Raw genomic sequence first — 20,775 nt, forward strand, 5'->3', positions numbered from 1 at the left:
TTCTCATGCCTCTACTTTTAACAGGTTAGTGTTAGTTGTGTCTTTTTAGAAGCAGATATGCAAGGATTTTATTTAGGGGACGTGCCTGAGTTAGAGAAAGTAAGAAGAGAATGATGAAATCTGAAATGGATGAAGAAAGATGATAAGAATGTTAGTTAGAAGCTTCCCAGGCTGCTGGGCAGTCTACGTAAGGCTCAACAAAGCATGCCTTGAGCTAAATTTGCTGGAAGAAGAGTCCCATGCTCCTAAGAAGGAGTTTACCCTTACAGCCTTGCCATGCTCAGTTACTACTTGGTATAGCATTTAGGAGCAATGACTGGGGCACAAACACTAGGTTTTTTTGAGGGATTATATTGTCAAAGAAACCAGTAGATTGGACTATAAAAAGCCTTGACTGCTTTTGTTGTAACCTGCAGACTCTTAGAATGATGGATTTCAAAACCCAGCATCGGGGGCCACTGACCAATTATGCCCTGGTGCCATGCCCACCATAGCGTGACACCAGGCACACAAACACTTAATGAAAATAGTTGAGGAGTACAAAAAGTGCTGTGTGAGCTTTGGGGAAGGAGTGATTGGGATTGTTACACGACCTGTGTTGGGAGAAGGCTTCTCAGCTGGACTTCGAAGGATGACTAAACATAGGAAAACATAGGGGCTTCTTGTGAGTCTGTGCAGCCGAAAAGTAGGGTGAAAGAGGAGGTTGAAATCCAATTGTTCGGGCATGAAATGCGTTGTGAAGGATGAGGGCTTAAACTGAAGATGCTAGGTAAATTCAACGTGTTAGGAGGGGTCTTATGCAATACCGTGTAGGATACAAGGGAGGCAGTGAGTCACTGAGAGCCACAGTTGTAGTCTCCTAGGGGTAAGGAAGAGAGCCACTTAAAGGCAATGTGGTTTTAGAGGTGAAGAAGAGTGGGTGCCTATGGAAGGTGCTCTACTGTAGACCATCGGCTCTCAACTGGGGATAGTTTTGCCCTTCCAGGGGACATTTGGCAAAGTTTGGAGACATTTTGGGGTGTCACAGTTGTGCAGGGGTGTGGGAGGGGAACTCACTGCCCCAAACAGTCTACAACAAAAATTTATCAAAATTTCAATGGTGTTGAACTTGAGAAAACTTTCAGGAGGCCTGCTAGAATTTTAAATTATAAGAGGAGACCGGATCCTGTGGCTATTAACCAAGATAGGATCCTGTGGCTATTAACCAATAGAGGTAAGGGCAGAGGGAGAGGGAATAAGAAATAGATAATTCTAGAAACATTTGTTTGATTCTGTTGTTGGTTCACTTTAATCTTCATAATGGTTTGAATTTCTGTTTACTCTTTGTCTAGAATGTCTTTCCCTTAACTGCCTCCCATCCTTCCAGATCCATTTTGAGCCTTTCTCCCTGCCCCTTGCTCCTCACTCCTCACTTCCCACTTTATTCTTTCCTAGACAGAGCTGGACAGGCCTTTCTTTGTTCTACCACTGGACATTTTATGCATAACATATTGAATTGTACTTATTTGTCCACACTGATATCTCATTTGGAGTTTTAAGTGTAGGGATGATATTCATTTTAGCATCCAATACAGCTTACAGAAGAAATTCTCAATACATATTTGAAAGAATGAGTTTAAGCAGATTTTATTAATATGTACCAAATAACTAGGCTATCTCTTCTTTACATTAGTCATTCAGTGCAGGAAAATTATATTAGCAATTTTAGTTTAAGTCCTTAAACATACCTAAAAATTTGGTGTAGATTAAATGTTTTTCAGATGATAGATAAGCTGTGTTCATATGGGCTAACATTGCACTCTTGTTACTTGTGGTTTATTCTTGTTTTGCTTATAACTACTGTTTTCTATAAAATATAATTAATTAAACTATTCGATTCATATTAATATTCAGAGAGCCCTAGCTGATTTGGCTCAGTGGATAGAGCATCTGCCTGTGGACTGAAGGGTCCAGGGTCTATTCAGTCAGTGGCACATGACTGGGTTGCGGGCTCGGTCCCCAGTAGGGGGCATGCAGGAGGCGGCCAATCAATGATTCTCTCTCATCATTGCTGTTTCCATCACTCTCTCCCTCTCCCTTCCTCTCTAAAATCAATAAAAATATATTAAAAAAAATATTCAGAGGAAGACACAAATTGCTCATTCTTTTTCAACAAATATTTTTTAGTCACTTATGTACCAGTGATCTTTAGATATTGGTGCATGATGTCCTTAGTACAACAGTATAAAATTTATTAATTAAAATATTTACAATCTACATAAATCCTTTATTACCATAGTAATTAGCCTGGAGATAGCATGCCGGTTCTTGACTACCTCAGTTCAAAGAAGACACACATCTATGTACATTCTTTTTTTTTCTTTTTAATATTTTTATTGATTTTTTACAGAGAGGAAGAGAGAGGGATAGAGAGTTAGAGACATCAATGAGAGAGAATCATCGATCAGCTGTCTCTTGCACACCCCCCACTGGGGATGTGCCCGCAACCAAGGTACATGCCCTTGACCGGAATCGAACCTTTCAGTCCACAGGGCGATGCTGTATCCACAGAGCCAAACTGGTTTCGGCACATCTATGTACATTCTATTGATGAAAACTAGTTGCCTGGTTCTACCTTTATACAAAAGGCTGGAAAGCAGGGTCAGTGATATGCCCAAGAGAAAGACACTGGTGATTACCAATAGTCTCTACCACAGGCTGTTCCCCAAATATCCCTTTCCTTTCTCTTCCTATACATCAAATATGCTCATCTTGCCCAGTTCGAATTCCAATATCTCTGGGTAATATGGTCTTCTTCATAAAGTTCAGATGTGGCTCTTTGTAGTTTAGCAACTAATGAACGAATAGAGGACATCATCTGCACCTCCCACCAAGCCAATGTACCACACGATCAGCATGACCGCAACCCTAATCTTAACTTCCTATAGATAGCAGGGGAGATGCTTAATAGTCACTGATTTATAGCAATTCGAAACTTCTGTGGGTTGCAGAGACCCACTAACTTGGTAGGAAGAGAGTTTCTTATCTTCCTTGGTTCTTCTTTCTGGGAAGTCCAGTCACCAAGGTCCCTGGTTCTGTTCTCTTAGAAGGTCTTGCCCATCCTCCATGCCCACGACTAACATAGATCCTGGGGGAATTCAGAAAAGCTGAGGGAATTCTGAGAGTCTATAGGTTACAATGAAAGCAGTCAAGGCTTTTTTAGGTCCGGATTCTTGGTTTCTTTGACAATACAGTAAGGGGCAAAAGTAAGTTTATAGTTGTGAGCACAAGAAACTGATTTTATTCTTGTACTATTTATTAATTATTGTGTTATCTTCCCTTATGAACAACTGTCAACCTACTTTTGCCTTGATCTGTATAATCCATCAAAAAAAACCTCATTGACTTCTGATGATAGATCAAGTTTTGATAATTGCTTCAAGTTAGTTTCCTGTGACAGTTGCCAAAGCCTAAGAGGCATTTATGCTAAATCAGTGAATGCCAAGAATCTCTTATAAGGCAAAACTAAATACTGGATTCTCATGTACTAGTAAACCAAATAAAATTAGCAGCTGTTTTAAAGATGTAGAACCACATTACATATGTTATAACCTACAGGTAGGGAAAAATACAAAGGGAGACATAACAGATGAAAAATGTTGGCCTACATGATAATTGAAGAGTATCATATGTCACAATAACTTTAAATTAAAAGATAGATTAGGAAAATATATGCTCTAAATATGATCGAAAGTCTGGCAGATACCTGGCATTTTGTTTCTACAGATATTATATATATCTTTTCAAGTAATATTGGCTTATAACGTTTAACAAACATATTTCCATTGTACATTTGCAAATTAGTTCTTAATGGTTTACTGTTAAATTTCTAATTGTTATAATCACTATATTTTATGTGTTCACAAATACTTTATTTAGTAAGCGGTTAGGAGAGGCTGTCCTGAGAATCACTACCCAGGATTCACAAGAACACAGTTTTCTCCAGTGTTAGTGAGCTCATAAGACTTCAAAAAACACGTCAGTGCCTACAATAAAGAGAGATATTACAGAATATTGTTATTGAAATTGCTGGACTACTATTTGAACCTGAGTCATTTGGCAACATGATCTTGGTAGACAGGTCTCAAGTTTTTGTCTTATTTTCTTTTTTTAAATATATTTTATTGATTTTTTATAGAGAGGAAGGGAGAGGGATAGATAGAAACTTCGATGAGCTGCCTCCTGCACAACTCCTACTGGGGATGTGCCTACAACCAAGGTACATGCCCTTGACCGGAATCGAACCTGGGACCTTTCAGTCCACAGGCTTACTCTCTATCCACTGAGCCAAACCAGTTTGGGCTGTTTTATTTTCTAGATCCTCATGGGCAAGGACTTGGTGAGAGAGCAGTCTCTTTTTATTTTATTTTTTAAAATATGTTTTTATTGATATCAGAGAGTGGAAGGAGAAGGAAAGAGAGATAGAATCATCAATGATGCGAGAACTATCACTCGGTTACCTCCTGCATGCCAACTACTGGGGATATAGCCCACCCCACAACTTGGGCAAGTGACCTCCTGGTTCATGGGTCAATGCTCAACCACTGAACCACACAGGCCGGACAAGAGAGCAGTCTCTTTTTAGGTGAGGTATCAGCAACACATGTCATCTATTGTCTCTCACTTTTATACTGGAGATCTGGAATTGTGTTGTGGAATTGGAGGTTGGGGGGAGGTAAAGAATGCTGCTAGGGGAGAGAAGACTCATCTTTTAAAAAATATTATAATAAATTTCTTGCTTCTGGAGCCAATTATACTTTTTTCTTCTTTCTTTTTTTTTTTTTAGTCACTCACTCAATGTGTGCTTATATGCCCTACAGTATTTCTTAGGCGCTGTAATCAGAAAACTGTCAGGGTGATAAATCCTTTGCATTGAATAGAGTATCCCAAAATAAAAATGAATCTCAGAGTTAATCTTCATGACCTTTCTTGCATAACAATTATACGATACTTTGCCTAGGGTAAAAAGGGTGGCTAAAACATCTGTTTTTAATGAAGAGTCCTTTATCCTATTTCAAAATATATTCAATTTCAAAATAGTTACTGACATTATTTTAACACACACTGCCTTTCTCAGGAAATTAGGTGGGTAGAATTGTTTCTATTTTGTTTTACAAGCTATGGAACTTGAGGGTCCAAGATATATAAAGTGGTTTGTCTGAGGTTCCATGAGTACAAACCCAAGACTCATACTTAGGCTCTCAAATAACATTAACCTGATTCTCACTATATGACATGATTGAAGATTAAAAAACTAAATATTTTAGCTTCCCGGTAGTAATTACCAGCCATCTAGCCCTTAAGTTCAAATCCAATTTAAGTAATAGTTGGGAGCAATTTGTTACTAAAATAATTTCTCAGTGTGGACTCTAATTGTCTTGTTCAATATTTTATTTTTGAATCTTGTTCTTTAGTTACCTATGTAATGTAATACCTATAAATGATTTGGGGAAAGAGTCCAAATGGTTTATATTTTGTACTTGTTTTTATCCCTCAATGAAATCTGAGAGTACATTATTGGTTGTTGCTATAGTACATGTGCTCAATATGTATTTGGGGAAAAAATATGGATGAATGGAAAAAAATATATGGGTTGAATGCCACAATACTGAAATAAGAACATTTTGGAAAAATAATTGTATAAGAAACCTCTAAACATATAAAAATTTTGGCCTATGAGAATAAATTAAAACCAGTTGTGCAATCACTTACTGCCTTTCAAAACAGTTGGCAAATAGAATATCATTGCTCCAAATAATTGGGAAACCCTTGCCTAAGTGAATACTGGTTTTGCTTTTTTAATAGTTATAAAAAAAAAGTGTTTGGAATTTGATTGTCATTTCTTATGAATCAAATTGCAGTGTCCATCTGTAGATAGGCAGTTACTAAAAATATGGTGTGATCTAAATATAATTCTTGAACCACCTGTTTTGTTAAGTCTTCCAATTCCTTACCAGGTTCTTTTCCAAGTTAAAAAAAAAAAAAAATTAAGTGCTTCCTCAGGAGCCTTTAGGCAGAGCTCTAATATTTATATTGTTTGTACAGAAAGTCTTCTACAATGGAGTGGAAAACAAAAAAAAATTGGTAGACGTAAAATACTCTTAACTCCCTCATTGATTAATACAGGGAAATCACTTAGAGGACAAATTAGTTGCCATTTGTTCTTTTTTATTTTAAATTTCCCCTATTTATTCTTCAACTTAGTATTTTAGAACATAAGGGATTTGTTGGAGAAAAGGCCTTTGAGTGATAAAAGCAATATTCTTAGCAGGCTGGGTGCTCTAGCATGACTTACAAGGAGATGCTGATGGCCTCTGGGCAGAACTGTATTCATTTCCCACATGGGATTACAGATTGGACCCATGTGCAGCTTTATTGGAACATTATAATAAAAGTACTTCATAGTCAGGTTTTGATTTAAAGGAGTAAAGAAAATTCCCCAGGTATAAATATTCTCAATGTTCTTGGGAAAGTGTCACATGATTTCAAAGTAGTTTTCTAGGTGGATTTAGATAAGTAACAAGTTGCCTCATGTCTATTTGTATCTTTTACCAAGATACTATCACATTTCGCATCCTCAGCATGCTTTTCCAAAAAGGCAGAAAGTGATTTTCCTTGGGTCCATTTACAGGCATTTCCAAGCCAGTGTTTGTAGTTTGTAAGCACAGCTGAAATTATCTTTCTGGGAAGGCAGAAAACGCTGGAATTTTGAAATCTTGGAAAGAAGTGGTTTAAAAAACAGGCACTGGTAGAATTAAATATGCTAGATGAAATCCAAATATATAGAAGACTATAATTTCAGGATGATGGAATTTCAATTATCTTTTAGTTTTTAAAAAAATGTGTAATTTAACATATTAGCACATTACATAACCAGGAATGCCTAGACATTTAGCACTGAGATAAAATTATGTAAATATCTCAAGACAAGTTTCCAAGCTACTATGACTTAAGAATGTTAGAGGAAATAAAGGGGTTTCTAAAGGGTGTGTGGAGGAAAACAGATGTTCTAGTATATTTATTAGGAAAATGTTCATTTCTACAGATATGTATTGAATGAGTGCCTACTATGTTTCAGGTCATGTGTTTTAGGGTTTTTGAACTGTGAAAATAGAAAAGGCTTTATCTTTGAGGAGGAGACATAGACTAGTAATACTTAAGGATGTAAAGAGAACTTTAAATGGTTGTGGCAATTACAGTCATAAATGGCTTTAAATAATTATTCAGTTAAAAGTGATTTAAAATGTGTTTATTATTTACAATGAATTTAAAGCATTGATTTCAACATTATCTTTAAGGAATTTTAAGATATCTACAAGTAGGAAGTGGAAGTGAAACCTCCTTTACCAAAACTGGGCTTATCATAGCATCTAGAATTTAGTAATTCATATTTATTTCTAGATTGGTTCTTCACAGAAATACGCTTTTCTGTGTGAAAAATTGCAAGGTTTTAGATGCAGATAAATGTATGTCTGTATGTTCTGAAGTGTGATGAGTGCTTTTTGATGTCAAGCATAGCGAGTGCAACCATAGCCTGTCTGTCTACCTGCTGCTACTGCATGTCCGCTTGTTGGCACAGCTTTTGCCTCACTGTTCTCTCTGTCACTTGAACCTGCCAAGTTTTTCCCCATCACTGGGCCTTTCAGTCCCTGCTCCTTTTGTTTGGAATGTTCTACCAAAGTTTTCCATGGCTACTTCCTCATTATTCTAGTCTCAGCCTCCCCACAGAACCCTCTATCATTCTGTTTCCTTGCCTTAATTTTTCTTTAAAAAATTTTTAATTACATTTATTGGGGTGAAAAAAAAATATATATATGCCCAAGCAACTGGCCAAGCAACCAACTGACCAGTAGTTATGATGTGCACTGACCACCCAGGGGGCAGGTGCTCAATACAGGAGCAGAAACCACAGGTATGGAAACATGGAACAGACTAATGAATCTCAGAGAGGAAGGGGGAGGGAGGAGGGTGGGAAGAGGTTAACCAAAGATCTTCTATGCATACTAAAGGCCCGGTGCATGGATTCGGGCACCAGTGGGGCTCCTTGGCCTGGCCTGTGCCTTTGTGCATTCTGGGGCCCTTCAGAGGATATCAGATAGCTGGTTTCAGCCAGATCCCCACAGGCCTGGCCAAGGGACCCCACTGGTGCACGAATCCATGCACTGGGCCTCTAGTGGTTAATAAGATTATATAGGTTTCAAGTATACAATTCTATGAAATATCATATATATATATATACTGCATTGTGGGCCTATCATCCATCCAAAATCAAATCTTCTTCATCTCCAAATAATTATTTTCTCCATTGCACCTGCTATCACCTGGCACGTTATATTTTTACTTATTGTTTATCTTTTCCTATATAAGTTTAAATTCTTGAAGGCAGAGATATTTGTCATGGTCACCTCTGCGTATATAGTCTCTAGAACTGTACCAAGCACACAGTATAGGTGTTCTTTAAATATTTGTCAACTATTTTGCAGGGTTTATAAAAATTGGAATATGATAACTAGTCCAGTGTAATGGATTAAGGCATGAATTGTGGAGCCAGGCTATGTGGGTTCATATCTTGGTGTTGTCACTTACTGGAAAAAAGATGTAAGCAAGTTACATAACCTCTGCTCTTAATTTATTTCACCTTTAAAGTGAGGACAATAATATATTTTACCCCAAAGAGTTATTACTCGCTGAAAATAGATGCAAAATATGTATAAATGATTTCTTCTGGACATATTGGAGTTAACTATTATTATAATAAATGCCTTAATGATTTTTTTCTATTCATATAAACAATTAGAATTAATTATATTAATAGATGTCCAATATTAAATCATACTTACATTCTTATGATAAATTCTATCTTGTGATGTAATTTTCTTTCCATGTGTTGGTGAATTTTGTTTGCTAATACTATTTAAGATTTTTATCTTAATATTCATATATGAGCTTATCTTAACTATATATTTTTTTAATTTTGCTGCCATCTTTATCATGTTTTGCTGTAAGTTTACACTAACTTCATAAAATTAACTTGAAAGTTTTATTTTTTAAATATTTTGGAACAGTTGAAATAATAGTGGAATTATTTGCTCTTTCAAGGTTTGTTCGAATTTCTCTGTGAAACCATCAAGGCCAGGAGATTTCATGGTGTAACTCTGATAACTTTTTCCATTGTTTAGTAGAAAAGGGGTCTGTTGAGATTTTTAACATTTCTGGAGTTATTTTGGTAAATTATATTTTCCCAGGAAATTGTCTTTATCATAAACTCTTTTTCTCCGTGGTTTTCTGCTTTCCTCAGGCATTGGTATCTTGTACCTTTTTTGTTCCAACTCCTGTCACTATCACTGTTATTCAAGGTTTGTTACCTCTCTTTTGGGCTATAGTCTCTGCCTTATAATTGCTAGTATTTTTTTTTTTTTTGCTACCATATATAACACTTCATGTTACTAGATTACATTGCATACCTTACAGTCTTACTCATTCATTTAATATGTTATCCAATATCTGGTACACGGCCGGCATGAGAGTCATGCAGAAAAGAGTGCAGGCAAAGCTCTGCTCTCATGGAGTTTATATTTTAGTGGATAGTATCAGACAAGGAATAAATGAACATAAATAAAAATATATCCACTAGTGATAAGTGCTATGAAGAAACATGAAACTGGATAAAAGAGATAAAGTAGGAGTTTGAGTGCCATTTTATATAGGGTGATGAATGTTGAGTAGAGACATATAGTAAGAGCCATCAGGGAAACATTGAGAGGCAGATTAGTAAATACAGAGGAAAGTATACTTGTCATGTTTGAGGAATAGCAAAGACACTAGGATGAGCCAAGATGCAAGCAAGAGAAGTCAGACTATTAGTCATCTGTGTACTTTAAGGGATGGTTGGTGAAAAGGGGTGGACAAATCACACAGGATATTGTAGATCATTGAAAGAACTTTGAATTTTACTGAGTGACATGAAAACTCACTAGACTGTTTTTTGTTTTTTTAGAGTGACATGATAAAGACTTAAGAGAAATTACTGAGACTCTTCTGTGGAGACTAGACTATAAAGGGCTATTGGTTTAGTTAGAGAAAGAGATCATAGATGTAGTGGTAAAATTGGGGAGGAATAAGCTGGATTTCAGTTTAAAGGTTGAGCAGTCAGGATCTTGAAGGTGGAGTGAAGGTGCGATGTGAAAGAGAGAGTCATCCTTGATATTTCTCTTAGGAATTTTGTCCTGGGAAATCTGAATAATAATGTTACCATTTACTGAAAAAGAGAGTTTTAGAAGCAGCATGTTTGAACCAGAAATTAAGAGTTTGGTTTTGGACATGTAAAGGTTGTGAATGCTACTAGCTATCTAAGTGGAGATATGAAATAGTATGTTGGATATTGGATTCTGAAATTCAGAAGACAGATTTTTGTGAAAATTTCAATGTCTCCTCATTGCTTACAAATTCAAATCTATTAGCATTACATTTAACGTCTTTTTTTTCTTCTGACCCCAGCCTACCTTTTACATCTTGTCTCATACTACTACTGTACATAGACCAAGCCAAACAGGTTTTCTTATTCCTAGAATGTGCTAGACTATTTTTTTTTTTTTTTTTTTTTTTTTTTTTTTTTACCATTTTGATGCTGCTGCCTGTGCCATTGTTTATGTCTGGAATTCCTATCATCTAAACTCTGCCATTGGAATACTGTCCAGTGTTCATCACTTTATACATATGAGTTGAGAGAAAAAGGTGAGCCACAGAACAGAAACTTTATGTTCAGTTGATGACATTCAGTAAACAGACGGAGACTCCTGGCTGTCTTGCTTCTGTGTATGTGTTAATTTTAACCCATGGCACATGTAATATTTTCTCTTAGTGATGATAAAAATAATTAATTCTTATTTTATTTTTTTAAATTTTCAGATGGGAACATTTAAAGCACATGATGGTGAATATTTCTTAGAGCCTATAATGAAGGCAGATGGGAGTGAACATGAAGATGATCATAACAAGCCACATCTTATATACAGACAGGAGTTAAAGAAGAACTATTTTCTGCATCCTCATAAGCCTTGTGACGTTTCAGGTAAACTATGAAGTAAAAATATTTGGGTTAAATTATGATACTATTTAAATCTTTTTATAATTTAGAGTTTGCATATTTTCTTTAAATATTGAAGTATATGATATTTTAAATACATTTTCTTGACCCACTAGAAATCATTTAATGTCTGTGATAAGCTTTGTTGTGGCGGACTGAATTTAAATTCAAAAAAGTATTTTGTATATGAGGTACGTAGCAACTAACTATATAAAGTTTTTACTTCAATGTGTTAGGTGAGTATGATTTAGTTTTTCTAGCAGAATTTTAGATAGTTAAAAGTGAATTAAATAATAATCACATGTTCAGTTTTGCAGGCTTTTAAGTTTATGTAAAGAAGATGTATATAGTTTTCTGTGACTTATCCATTTGCTCATCTGGTGGCTGAGTTTTATCTACATCACTCATTTCCATTGCTGTACAGTATTTGATTCTATTATGATTCATATGTTCATTTTCCCATTGAACTTCTGGAATGTTCGCAGTTTTTCATTGTTATAAACAACGTTGCTATGATGTTCTTGTCCTCATTTCCTGTGTTTGAGAGTTTTTTCAGAGTTTTGCAAAGTGGTTTTTATCAATTTATTTATACTTTAGCAATATATGCAAGAGCTAGGTTTTCATCATTTGTCCTCTAAAATTCAGACTATTGAAGACTTGTAGTAAATTAGAACCGAAGAATCATAGATATCTTTAAAGTGTGAATCTGTTGCTGGTATTGTAAATTACTTGTATGTTGCATAGGAGTCATTTTAAGAGTTGTGTCCACATATGAACATGAATCTTCACCATATCATTGTCTATCATTCTATGAAGAATGGAGAAAGACACCTGCGGTTATCATCAAAGTACGAAATCTAGACAAAAGGGTCGGATTAGAAAGGATTTATTTGAGATTGTAGGTGTCCATAAACTATAGTTCCAAGTACTGAGATACCATCTGTTTGGGGATATAATGACATGTAGGCCTTTGAAGGTTTTCCTGGGAGTGCACTTCTTAACCTTTGCTATAATAAGAGGGCCATTTTGGAGTGGTTCTCACTGTGTCTCAGGCCGTGTTTTAAATCTATTGACATAATAGATGCCTTTCTTATGCTTTTAATATGAGCATAAGGGTTTCATTTTCATGGTTTCAAAGAAAACACAAATGGGCCCAGCCTCACAATAGAGTTCTACAGAAGGCAGCGTATGCTTGTTCTGATCTACCATTCAGGAGCAGCTTGTTTAACGAACTGTTTAGCTCCTTAAGAAGAAAACCACCAAGTAGACACTCTGAATGCATAAATGTTTCACCTAATGATATGCAGGGTTTTGCATTCACAGTCAGTGTTCATTATCAGAAATGGTTCAAGAGAGGCCAGGCTCTTCGGTTTAAAAAAATTTTATACTAAAGATTTATTATAAAAACTACAAATAAAAAGCAAATAGAAAGCTATCAGATTTAGTTTTCTTTTATTCACAATATATTTTCCCGCAACATTTGTCAACTAAAATGTTAAAGGTAGTAAGCTTCTTCTAGATTCTTAAGTTGCCTCCATTTTTGGGTACAATTAACATACATATTTTTAATCACTAAAAAAAGGCAATCAAGTAATGGTCTAAGTAATTAGCTGCTTATCACCATTTTGTTCATAAAAATAGAGTTTTGAATGTATTTAGTAAAATATTATTAAAGGGTTTTCCCCCCCAATTCACATGTCTTGGTCAGAAATACTTGCAGAATCTTATATATTCCTTAGGTGAACCTTTATTCAGAAGAATTTTTTAAATAACGTGCTTAAAAATTAACATATGAATCAAAAGGATTAAGTGGAAAAAGAAAAGTCATTTAAAAATATTTCTATTGATGGTTTAAATTTTTTAAAAATTTTTATTTATTGATTTGAGAGAGAGAGAGAGAAACATCAATTTGTTATTCCACTTATTCATGCATTGATTTGGTTGCTTCTTGTATGTGCCCTGATTGGAGATGGAACCTGTAACCTTGGCATATCAGGAAAATGCTCTAACCAACTGAGCTACCATGCCAGGGCTAATGGTTTTAATTTATTGTGACCCTAATATTTTGTAACTCATAGTAGCCTCACTATGAGTTACAAAATTAGTTCAAATTATTTTCAACATCAGATTTCACCATGTGCCGTGAGGCCATTACTAGTTAATATTCAGTAGCCATACCTACCTTTGAGGTTGCCAGGCTCCCAAGTAGACATCAGACATGTTCTAAGTAATATCCAGTAGAAATGGTAACACGCACACACAACCTAGAAAGTGAACAAAAAACCCACACACACTAACAAAATTAAAACCCAAGGGAAGGGGAGCCCTGAAAATACTGACCTTAACTCTTCTGTCTTAATAAGCATAAGTAGTGGATGGTTAATGGATTTAATGTTTCCTATATAAATGGCAAGTTTATGGGTTTTTAACTTAAATACCTCACAGCTACTGGAACCAGGCAGTTACCAGAAATGAGTGAAGTGTATGCTTGGTAGCCACAGGTCAACGGAATATGTATGCTTGCCAAAGGTGCATTGGGAATGTGGGATCAGTTTTACCAGAACTTTGAATTTTATAGAGAAGTTAAAAATATGTGTGGGAGGGGGAAAGTTTGAAACCTGAGAGCTGAATTTGGCTTGTTAAATACCAATTTGCAATCTCTTATTTAATGATTTCTAAGGTCCCTGACATGTAAAAACATTAAAAAAAAAAAAAAAAAAAAAAACTGTGGGGAGAGAAAGAGGTGCCATAAATTAATCTGGAGACAGGGGATTATAAATATGGCCACAACCATGGCCAATATTTTCAACTATTGACTTGTTACTGGTGATTTTAAGAGTCAGTTCAAGCTTTTAAATACATATAGACATGACTCTAGAGATTTCCTTCTTTTGCCCACCCTTTGTTAAACTACTCTCTCAAAGATCACTTATGACCTACTTGCCAAAAGCAATATCTCTTACTGTTACTTCATTTTAAGGCAATTTTCCTTTTTTTTGGCTTCTCTGATACACTTTGTTTCCAGCTTTGCCCGGCAGTAGAAATTCTGACTTCCCTCTTCCTGAATAATTGCCCACAGCCACACCAGCTGCTCAACCTCAGTGCCAGGGCCGCTCATACTACATCAGAGCTCTGCACCAGCAAACGCACCGTATTTCCAACAGGCAGGCACCATGAACCCATCCATCCACAGGGTGTTTGTGGGAGCCACTGTGAGCTCTCCCTGGATGTGATCTTGAACAAATGGGTACACTCTCCCCTGGCAGTAGATATTCTAAATTAAATCATCCTGGATACCTGCCCAGAAATGCCTCAATTACGCAATTACACTGACAGGGCCCGTCAGAGTGCTTTAGTGTGCCTCGCTGGCAATCGTACTGTGGGTGCCCCTGTAAGCCGCCACTTGGAGCGAGCTCCTAGCCACCACAAGTGCAGCAGCAAAAGCTGAGTCTGTCTACCCCACAACTAAAGAACTCTGGGAACCAGAGTCACGCCTTTCCAGAGTGTAGGCCTCCTAAGCCCCATCACCCCTAAAGATGATTCCTGGGTGCCACTGTGAGTCCCCGCTGGGCACGTGTGATTTCAATCAAGGGTGCAAGACAGAAAATTTGGTACACCCGCTCCATGGCTGCTGACTTCTAGACACTGCAGTTGTGTTTCTCCAGCTTCCAGGCCTACATCTTGAGAACCCAAATAGCTCAAGTATGGAGTTACGCTAGATTACCAAGCCCAAGAAACTTGAGAGATTACACCAGTAGTACCATCCCCCAAAAAAACCTGGGTAGCAAAGCAATAGGATCTACAATAAAAACATTACAGGAAAACAGGAGAAGACAAACAAGCAATCCCCAAAGGAAAGAAAAAGAGGAACCACCAGAAAGGGAGTTAAATGAAACTGAGGCTCACAACATACCAGAGAAAAAATTCAGAGTAATGGTTCTAAGGATGCGCAAACGGCTGGATGACAAATACACACATCTCAATGAGAATTATAAGGAACTGAATGTAAATGTCGCCAACATAAAAAGGAACCAAGAGGAGATGAAGAATGACATTTCTGCAATAAAGAACACAATGTAAGGCTCAACCAGTAGACTAGAAGAGGCTGAGGACTGCATCAGTGAATTAGAAGACAAGTAGGAAAAAACACACAAACATAGCAGCAACTAGAAAGAAGACTTAAAAAACAAGAGGAGAGCCTAAAGGAGCTTTGGGACAACACAAAATGAAACAACATCCACATAATAGGGATCCCAGAATGAGAGGAAGAGAAACAAGGAATAGAAAACCTGTTTAAAGAAATAATGACAGAAAATTTCCCTGATATTGGCAAGAAAACCCCCCAGATAAGTCCTAGAAGCACATAGAGTCCCAAACAAGATGATCCCCAAAAGACTGACACCAAGACACATCATAATTAAATTGGCAAACACCAACAACAAAGTAAGAATCTTAAAGGCTGCCAGAGAGAGACAGGAAGTTACCTATAAGGGTTCTCCTATTAGAATATCAACAGATTTCTCAACTGAAACACTCCAGGCCAGAGGGAATGGAATGAAATTTACAAAGTGATGTAAAGCAAGGGACTGAACCCAAGAATACTATACCCAGCAAGGCTATCATTCAAAATTGAAGGTGGAATCAGGAGCTTCAAAGACAAAAAAGGGCTAAGAGAATTTATCACTACCAAGCCAGCAATGCAAGAAATGTTAAAGGGACTGCTGTAAAAAGAAGAAAAAGGCAAGAAGAAACACAAACATTAAGGAAAAACATGATAACAAACATGTACTTATCAATAATAACATTAAATGCAGATGGATTAAATGCACCAATTAAAAAACATAGGGTAGCTGAATGGATAAGAAACCATGACCCATGCATTTGCTGTCTGCAAGAGACCCACCTCAGAACAAAGGATTCACACAGACTGAGAGTGAAGGAATGGAAAAAAACATTTATTGTGCAAATGGAAATGAGAAAAAAGCTGGGTTGCAATACTTATATCTAATAAAATAGACCACAATGTAAAGGCCATAACAAGAGATAAGGAAGGCCACTACATAATACAAAGGGAGCAATTCAACAAGAAGATATAACTCTGGTAATCACATATGCACCCAATACAAGATTACCCAAATACATAAAACAACTTCCAGAAGATATCAAGGGAGAAATTGATAACAATACAGTCATAGTAGGGGATTTAATACCCCACTGACACCACTGGATAAATCAACTAAACTAAAAACGAGCAAAGAAACAGCAATCCTAAATGATACACTAGATCAGATGGACTTAATTGACATCTTTAGAACAAATCACCCAAAGCTACAGAATATACATTCTTCTCCAGTGCACATGGAACATTTTCAAGGATAGATCACATATTAGGACGCAGACAAAGTCTCTTCAAATTCAAAAAGATAGAAATCATATCAAGTGTCTTTTCAGATCACAATGGCATAAAACGGGAAATCAACTACAATAAAAACAATCCCCAAATCAACCTGGAGACTAAATAGCATGCTATTAAACAATGGCTGGGTTACCAGAGAGATCAAAGAAGAAATACAAAACATCATGGCAACAAATGACAATGAAAACACAATAATCCAAAATCTATGGGACATTGCAAAAATAGTCTTGAGAGGGAAGTTCATAGCTCTCCAAGCCTACTGCAAAAAAACAAGAAACAATAGCAATAAATTATCTAACTCTACAACTCAAAGAGTTAGAAAGATAGCAACAAGAATAGCCCAGTGTAAGCAGAAGGAAGGAAATAATAAAGATTGAAGCTGTGATAAACAACACACACACACACACACACACACACAAAGCAATACAAAAGATCAACAAAACCAAGAGTTGGTTCTTTGAAAGGATAAACAAGATTGATGAACCTCTTGCCAGGCTCACCAAGAAGCAAGGAGAGAAGACCCAAACAAACAAAATCAGAAATGAAAGAGGAAAAATAACAACAGAACCCACAGAAATACAAAGGATTGCTAAAAAATATTATGAACAACTCTATTTAACATGCTGGACAACCTGGAGGAAATGGACATATTCCTAGAAAAGTACAACCTTCCAAACTCAATCAGGAAGAATCTGAAAATCACAATAGGCCAATAACTTTGGAATAAATTGAAGTAGTCATTAAAAAGCTTCCAGCAAACAAAAGCCCGGGGCCAGAGAGCTTCACAGGGGAGTTTAACCAAACATTCAAGGAAGAGCTAAAACCTATCCTCCTACAACTATTCCAAAAAATCCAAGAGGAAGGAACACTTCCAAACTCCTATGAAGCCAGCATCACCCTAATACCAAAACCAGATAAAGACAACACAATGAAAGAGAATTACAGGCCAATATCCCTCATGAACATAGATGCCAAAATCCTCAGTAAAATTCTAGCAAATCGGATCCAGCAATACATCAGAAAGTTCGTACACTATGACCAAATAGGATTTATCCCAGGGATGTAAGGATGGTACAATATTCACAAATCAATAAACGTGATACATCACATAAACAAATTGAGAGATAAAAATCACATAGTCATATCAATTGATGCAGAAAAAGCATTTGGCAAAAGCCAACACCCTTTCTTGATAAAAACTCTCAACTAGGTGGGAATAGAAGGATCATACCTCAACATAATAAAAGCCGCATATGACAAACCCATAGCCAACATCATTCTCAATGGGCAAAAACTAAAATAATTTCCCCTAAGAACAGAAACAAGATAGGGATGCCCACTGTCACCACTCCTGTTTGTCATAGTGCTGGAAGTACTAGCTATTGTGATTAGAGAAGAAGAAGAAATAAAAGGCACATCCTTTTAAAATATATATATATATTTATTGATTTCAGAGAGGAACGGAGAGAAAAAGAGAGAGAATCATTGATTGGCTGCCTCCTGCATGTGTCCTGACTGGGAATCCAAACATGACTTGTTGGTTCTTGATGCTCAACCACTGGACCATACCATCTGGGTGAAGGGCTTATGTTTTAAAGGGATTATTTATTTTGTTGGATAAAGAAAAGACTAGTAGAACAAAAGCATAAGCAAAGAGAGTTAGGAGGATACTGAAATAATCATGTTGAGAAATGATGGGGTCTTGAATCAGGGTGGTAGCCATGAAGTTAGTGAGAAGTGGACTGACACTGTCCATTTTGATGGTCAAACTAATAGGTCGGTGGGTGAGGGCGAGGGTTGAGGTTGAGAGTAGGAGAGTTGTCACAGAGTATTCAAAGGTGGTTCTCCCTTTCCTCCCAGGGCAACTGGAAAGATGGAGTTGTCATTTATTGAGATTGGGAAGTCTGTGGGAACCACAAGCTTAGGATGGAGTATCAGGAGTACGTTTTGGACATTTTAAGTTTGAGGTGCCAATTAGAAATCTAAAGGGAGGAAATGTCAAGTAGACAATAGAATACATGAGTTGGAAGGTCATTATGGGAGCCTGAGCTTGAGATAACAATGTAGGAGTTAGAATATAAATTATATTTAAAGATAGAAGGCTGTTTGAGATTTTATAGGGAATGGATTAGATATAGAAGAGAAAAATATCCAAGGATTAACTATGGGGCATGTCAATATTTAGTAGTTGGAGAGATGAGGAGAGCATTAGGAGATTGAAAAGTAGAGGCCAGGGGTATTGTAAGACAATTGAGAAATTTATTCCACAAAGCCTAGTGAAGAAAGATTTTCAATAAGGTAGGCCTAATTAATTATCTAGGTGATATTGAAAATTCAAAGACCATGATTTGGAGCTGATTATTAAAGTTTGCAAACTAGAAATGATTGATGACCTTAATGTTGTGTGGTTTGGAATAGGTTCAAGAATATTTGTATGAATAAAAGTTATAAAACTAAGATTATAAAGGACCTTTAGATGAACTATCTTTAGGCCTCTTTATTGGGACTAATCCTGTTGTAAAAACCTTCATTTTAAAAAGGTGATATATTAAACTTTGAGATATAGCATTAAATAAAATGAAATAAAATACTTGTTTGAAATAAGAACTCAATGTATCAATTTCAAACTTTGATTATTTCTTTTGCAAAATCCAAAAATAGTTTCAGGGAGGATCCAAGATGGCTGCTCAGGTAGACACCTAACCGCAGCAGCACACAACAATTTCAATGGAATACAACTAAAATGTAGAGTGGACATTGCCTAGAGCTACAGGTAGTCAACTGATTGAAAATTCTACAACAAGAAGGAAAGAGAAAACCAGAAGGAAAATCAGAGGAGCAAAAATAGTTTCATAAAACTATCAAAACATAGTCAACGAAACCTTATTTGTAACAGTTAATTGAAATATTTCATAGGAATTAAAAATATTTAGCGTATATAACACTTATTCAGAAAAGTATCCCTGCCTGTGGATCTGTTTTAGACAGTGCTATTTCTTCCTCTGGCCTATTTTTACTCATTGTGCCAAAACTGCCTTAAATATTATAGCACTATTATAAGTCTTGAAATGTAGTAGAAGCAGCCCTTGACTTTGTTCTTCAAGATTATCTTGGTTATTCTTTTTTTAAATTACAGTTGATATTCAATATTTTATATTAATTTCAAGTGTATTGCTTAGTGGTTAGACCTTAAAATTTCCAAAGTGGTCTCCATGATAATTGAAGTGCTCAGTTGGCACCATACATTGTTATTACAATAGTAATGACTATATTCTTTATGCTGTAGTTTACATCCTCATAACCATCTTGTAACTATTAATTTGAACTTCTTAATTCCTTCACTTTTTTCACCCAGTATACAATACCAACTCCCATCTGGCAGCCATCAGTTTGTCTTGGTTATTCTTGATCCTTTGCATTTACCTATAAATTTTAGAATCAGCTTATTGGTTTCCATAAAAGCAAGATGATAAGACTGAATTTTATTGAATCAATAGATTAATTTGATGAAATGACATCTTTATAATCTGTCTTCTAATCCATAAATATGGTATATTATCCATTTTGCCTTCATTTCACACATTATTTATATTTCTTTTTGAACATTTAGTCAGTTTTTAATTGTAAGTGATTTGCTATTTAAAACTAGATGCCTGGTGCATGAATTCGTGCATGGGTGGGGTCCCTAGGAGGGTTGGAGGGTGGAGGCCGGGAAGTGATTGGCCTTCCGGGTGGGCAGTGAGATGCCTTTGCCAGCTCAGGATCTGAATCCATCCTGCTGATTTTCGAGCCTGTTGTCAGAAGCCACCTTGCAGACACTTTTATATCCTTTCTTCCTTTTTGAATGTCTAGGGTGGGGAAGCGGCTTTGGCTTCAGCTGACGTCCAGGAGGCAGGCGACACTGTTGGGATCATGCTAGCAGCACTGGTCTGTCGTTGCCTGGCCTGCTTTCTGGAGTGGACCTACATACTACTGAGGAAGTGAGTGGCTGCTCCGGGCTGGTGGGCCGCCAGGACGGGTCCATCAGTGTAGCGGTGCTCCCCCTGTGGGAGTGCACTGACCACCAGGGGGAAGCTTCTGTGTTGAGCATCTGCCCCTTGGTGGTCAGTGTGTGTCATAGCGACTGGCTGTTCAGTCGTTTAGGCTTTTATATTTATCGATTGCATTTTTGAATTATTACTTCTACATACAGATACAAGGATTTTTCTTATATCGAACTTATGTTCAACTTTGC

The 20,775-nt window shown here is 36.6% G+C and overlaps 1 protein-coding gene across 3 annotated transcripts in view; it reads left to right on the plus strand.

Annotated features, from left to right (window-relative positions):
- ADAMTS20 (ADAM metallopeptidase with thrombospondin type 1 motif 20) overlaps nt 1-20,775 on the plus strand; it is a 163,782-nt gene that overhangs the window by 14,185 nt on the left and 128,822 nt on the right. For all 3 annotated transcript variants that reach the window (XR_014794408.1, XM_084876628.1, XM_084876629.1), the window contains exon 3: nt 10,948-11,110. Coding sequence is in view for 2 of the 3 variants with exons in the window: in XM_084876628.1 (XP_084732754.1) it covers nt 10,948-11,110 (163 nt within the window). In the remaining variant the exon portion in view is untranslated. The remainder of the gene's footprint in view (nt 1-10,947; nt 11,111-20,775) is intronic.

The sequence above is a fragment of the Pipistrellus hanaki genome (genome assembly GCF_964339955.1).
Source record: "Pipistrellus hanaki genome assembly, chromosome: 3".
NCBI lineage: Eukaryota > Metazoa > Chordata > Mammalia > Chiroptera > Vespertilionidae > Pipistrellus > Pipistrellus hanaki.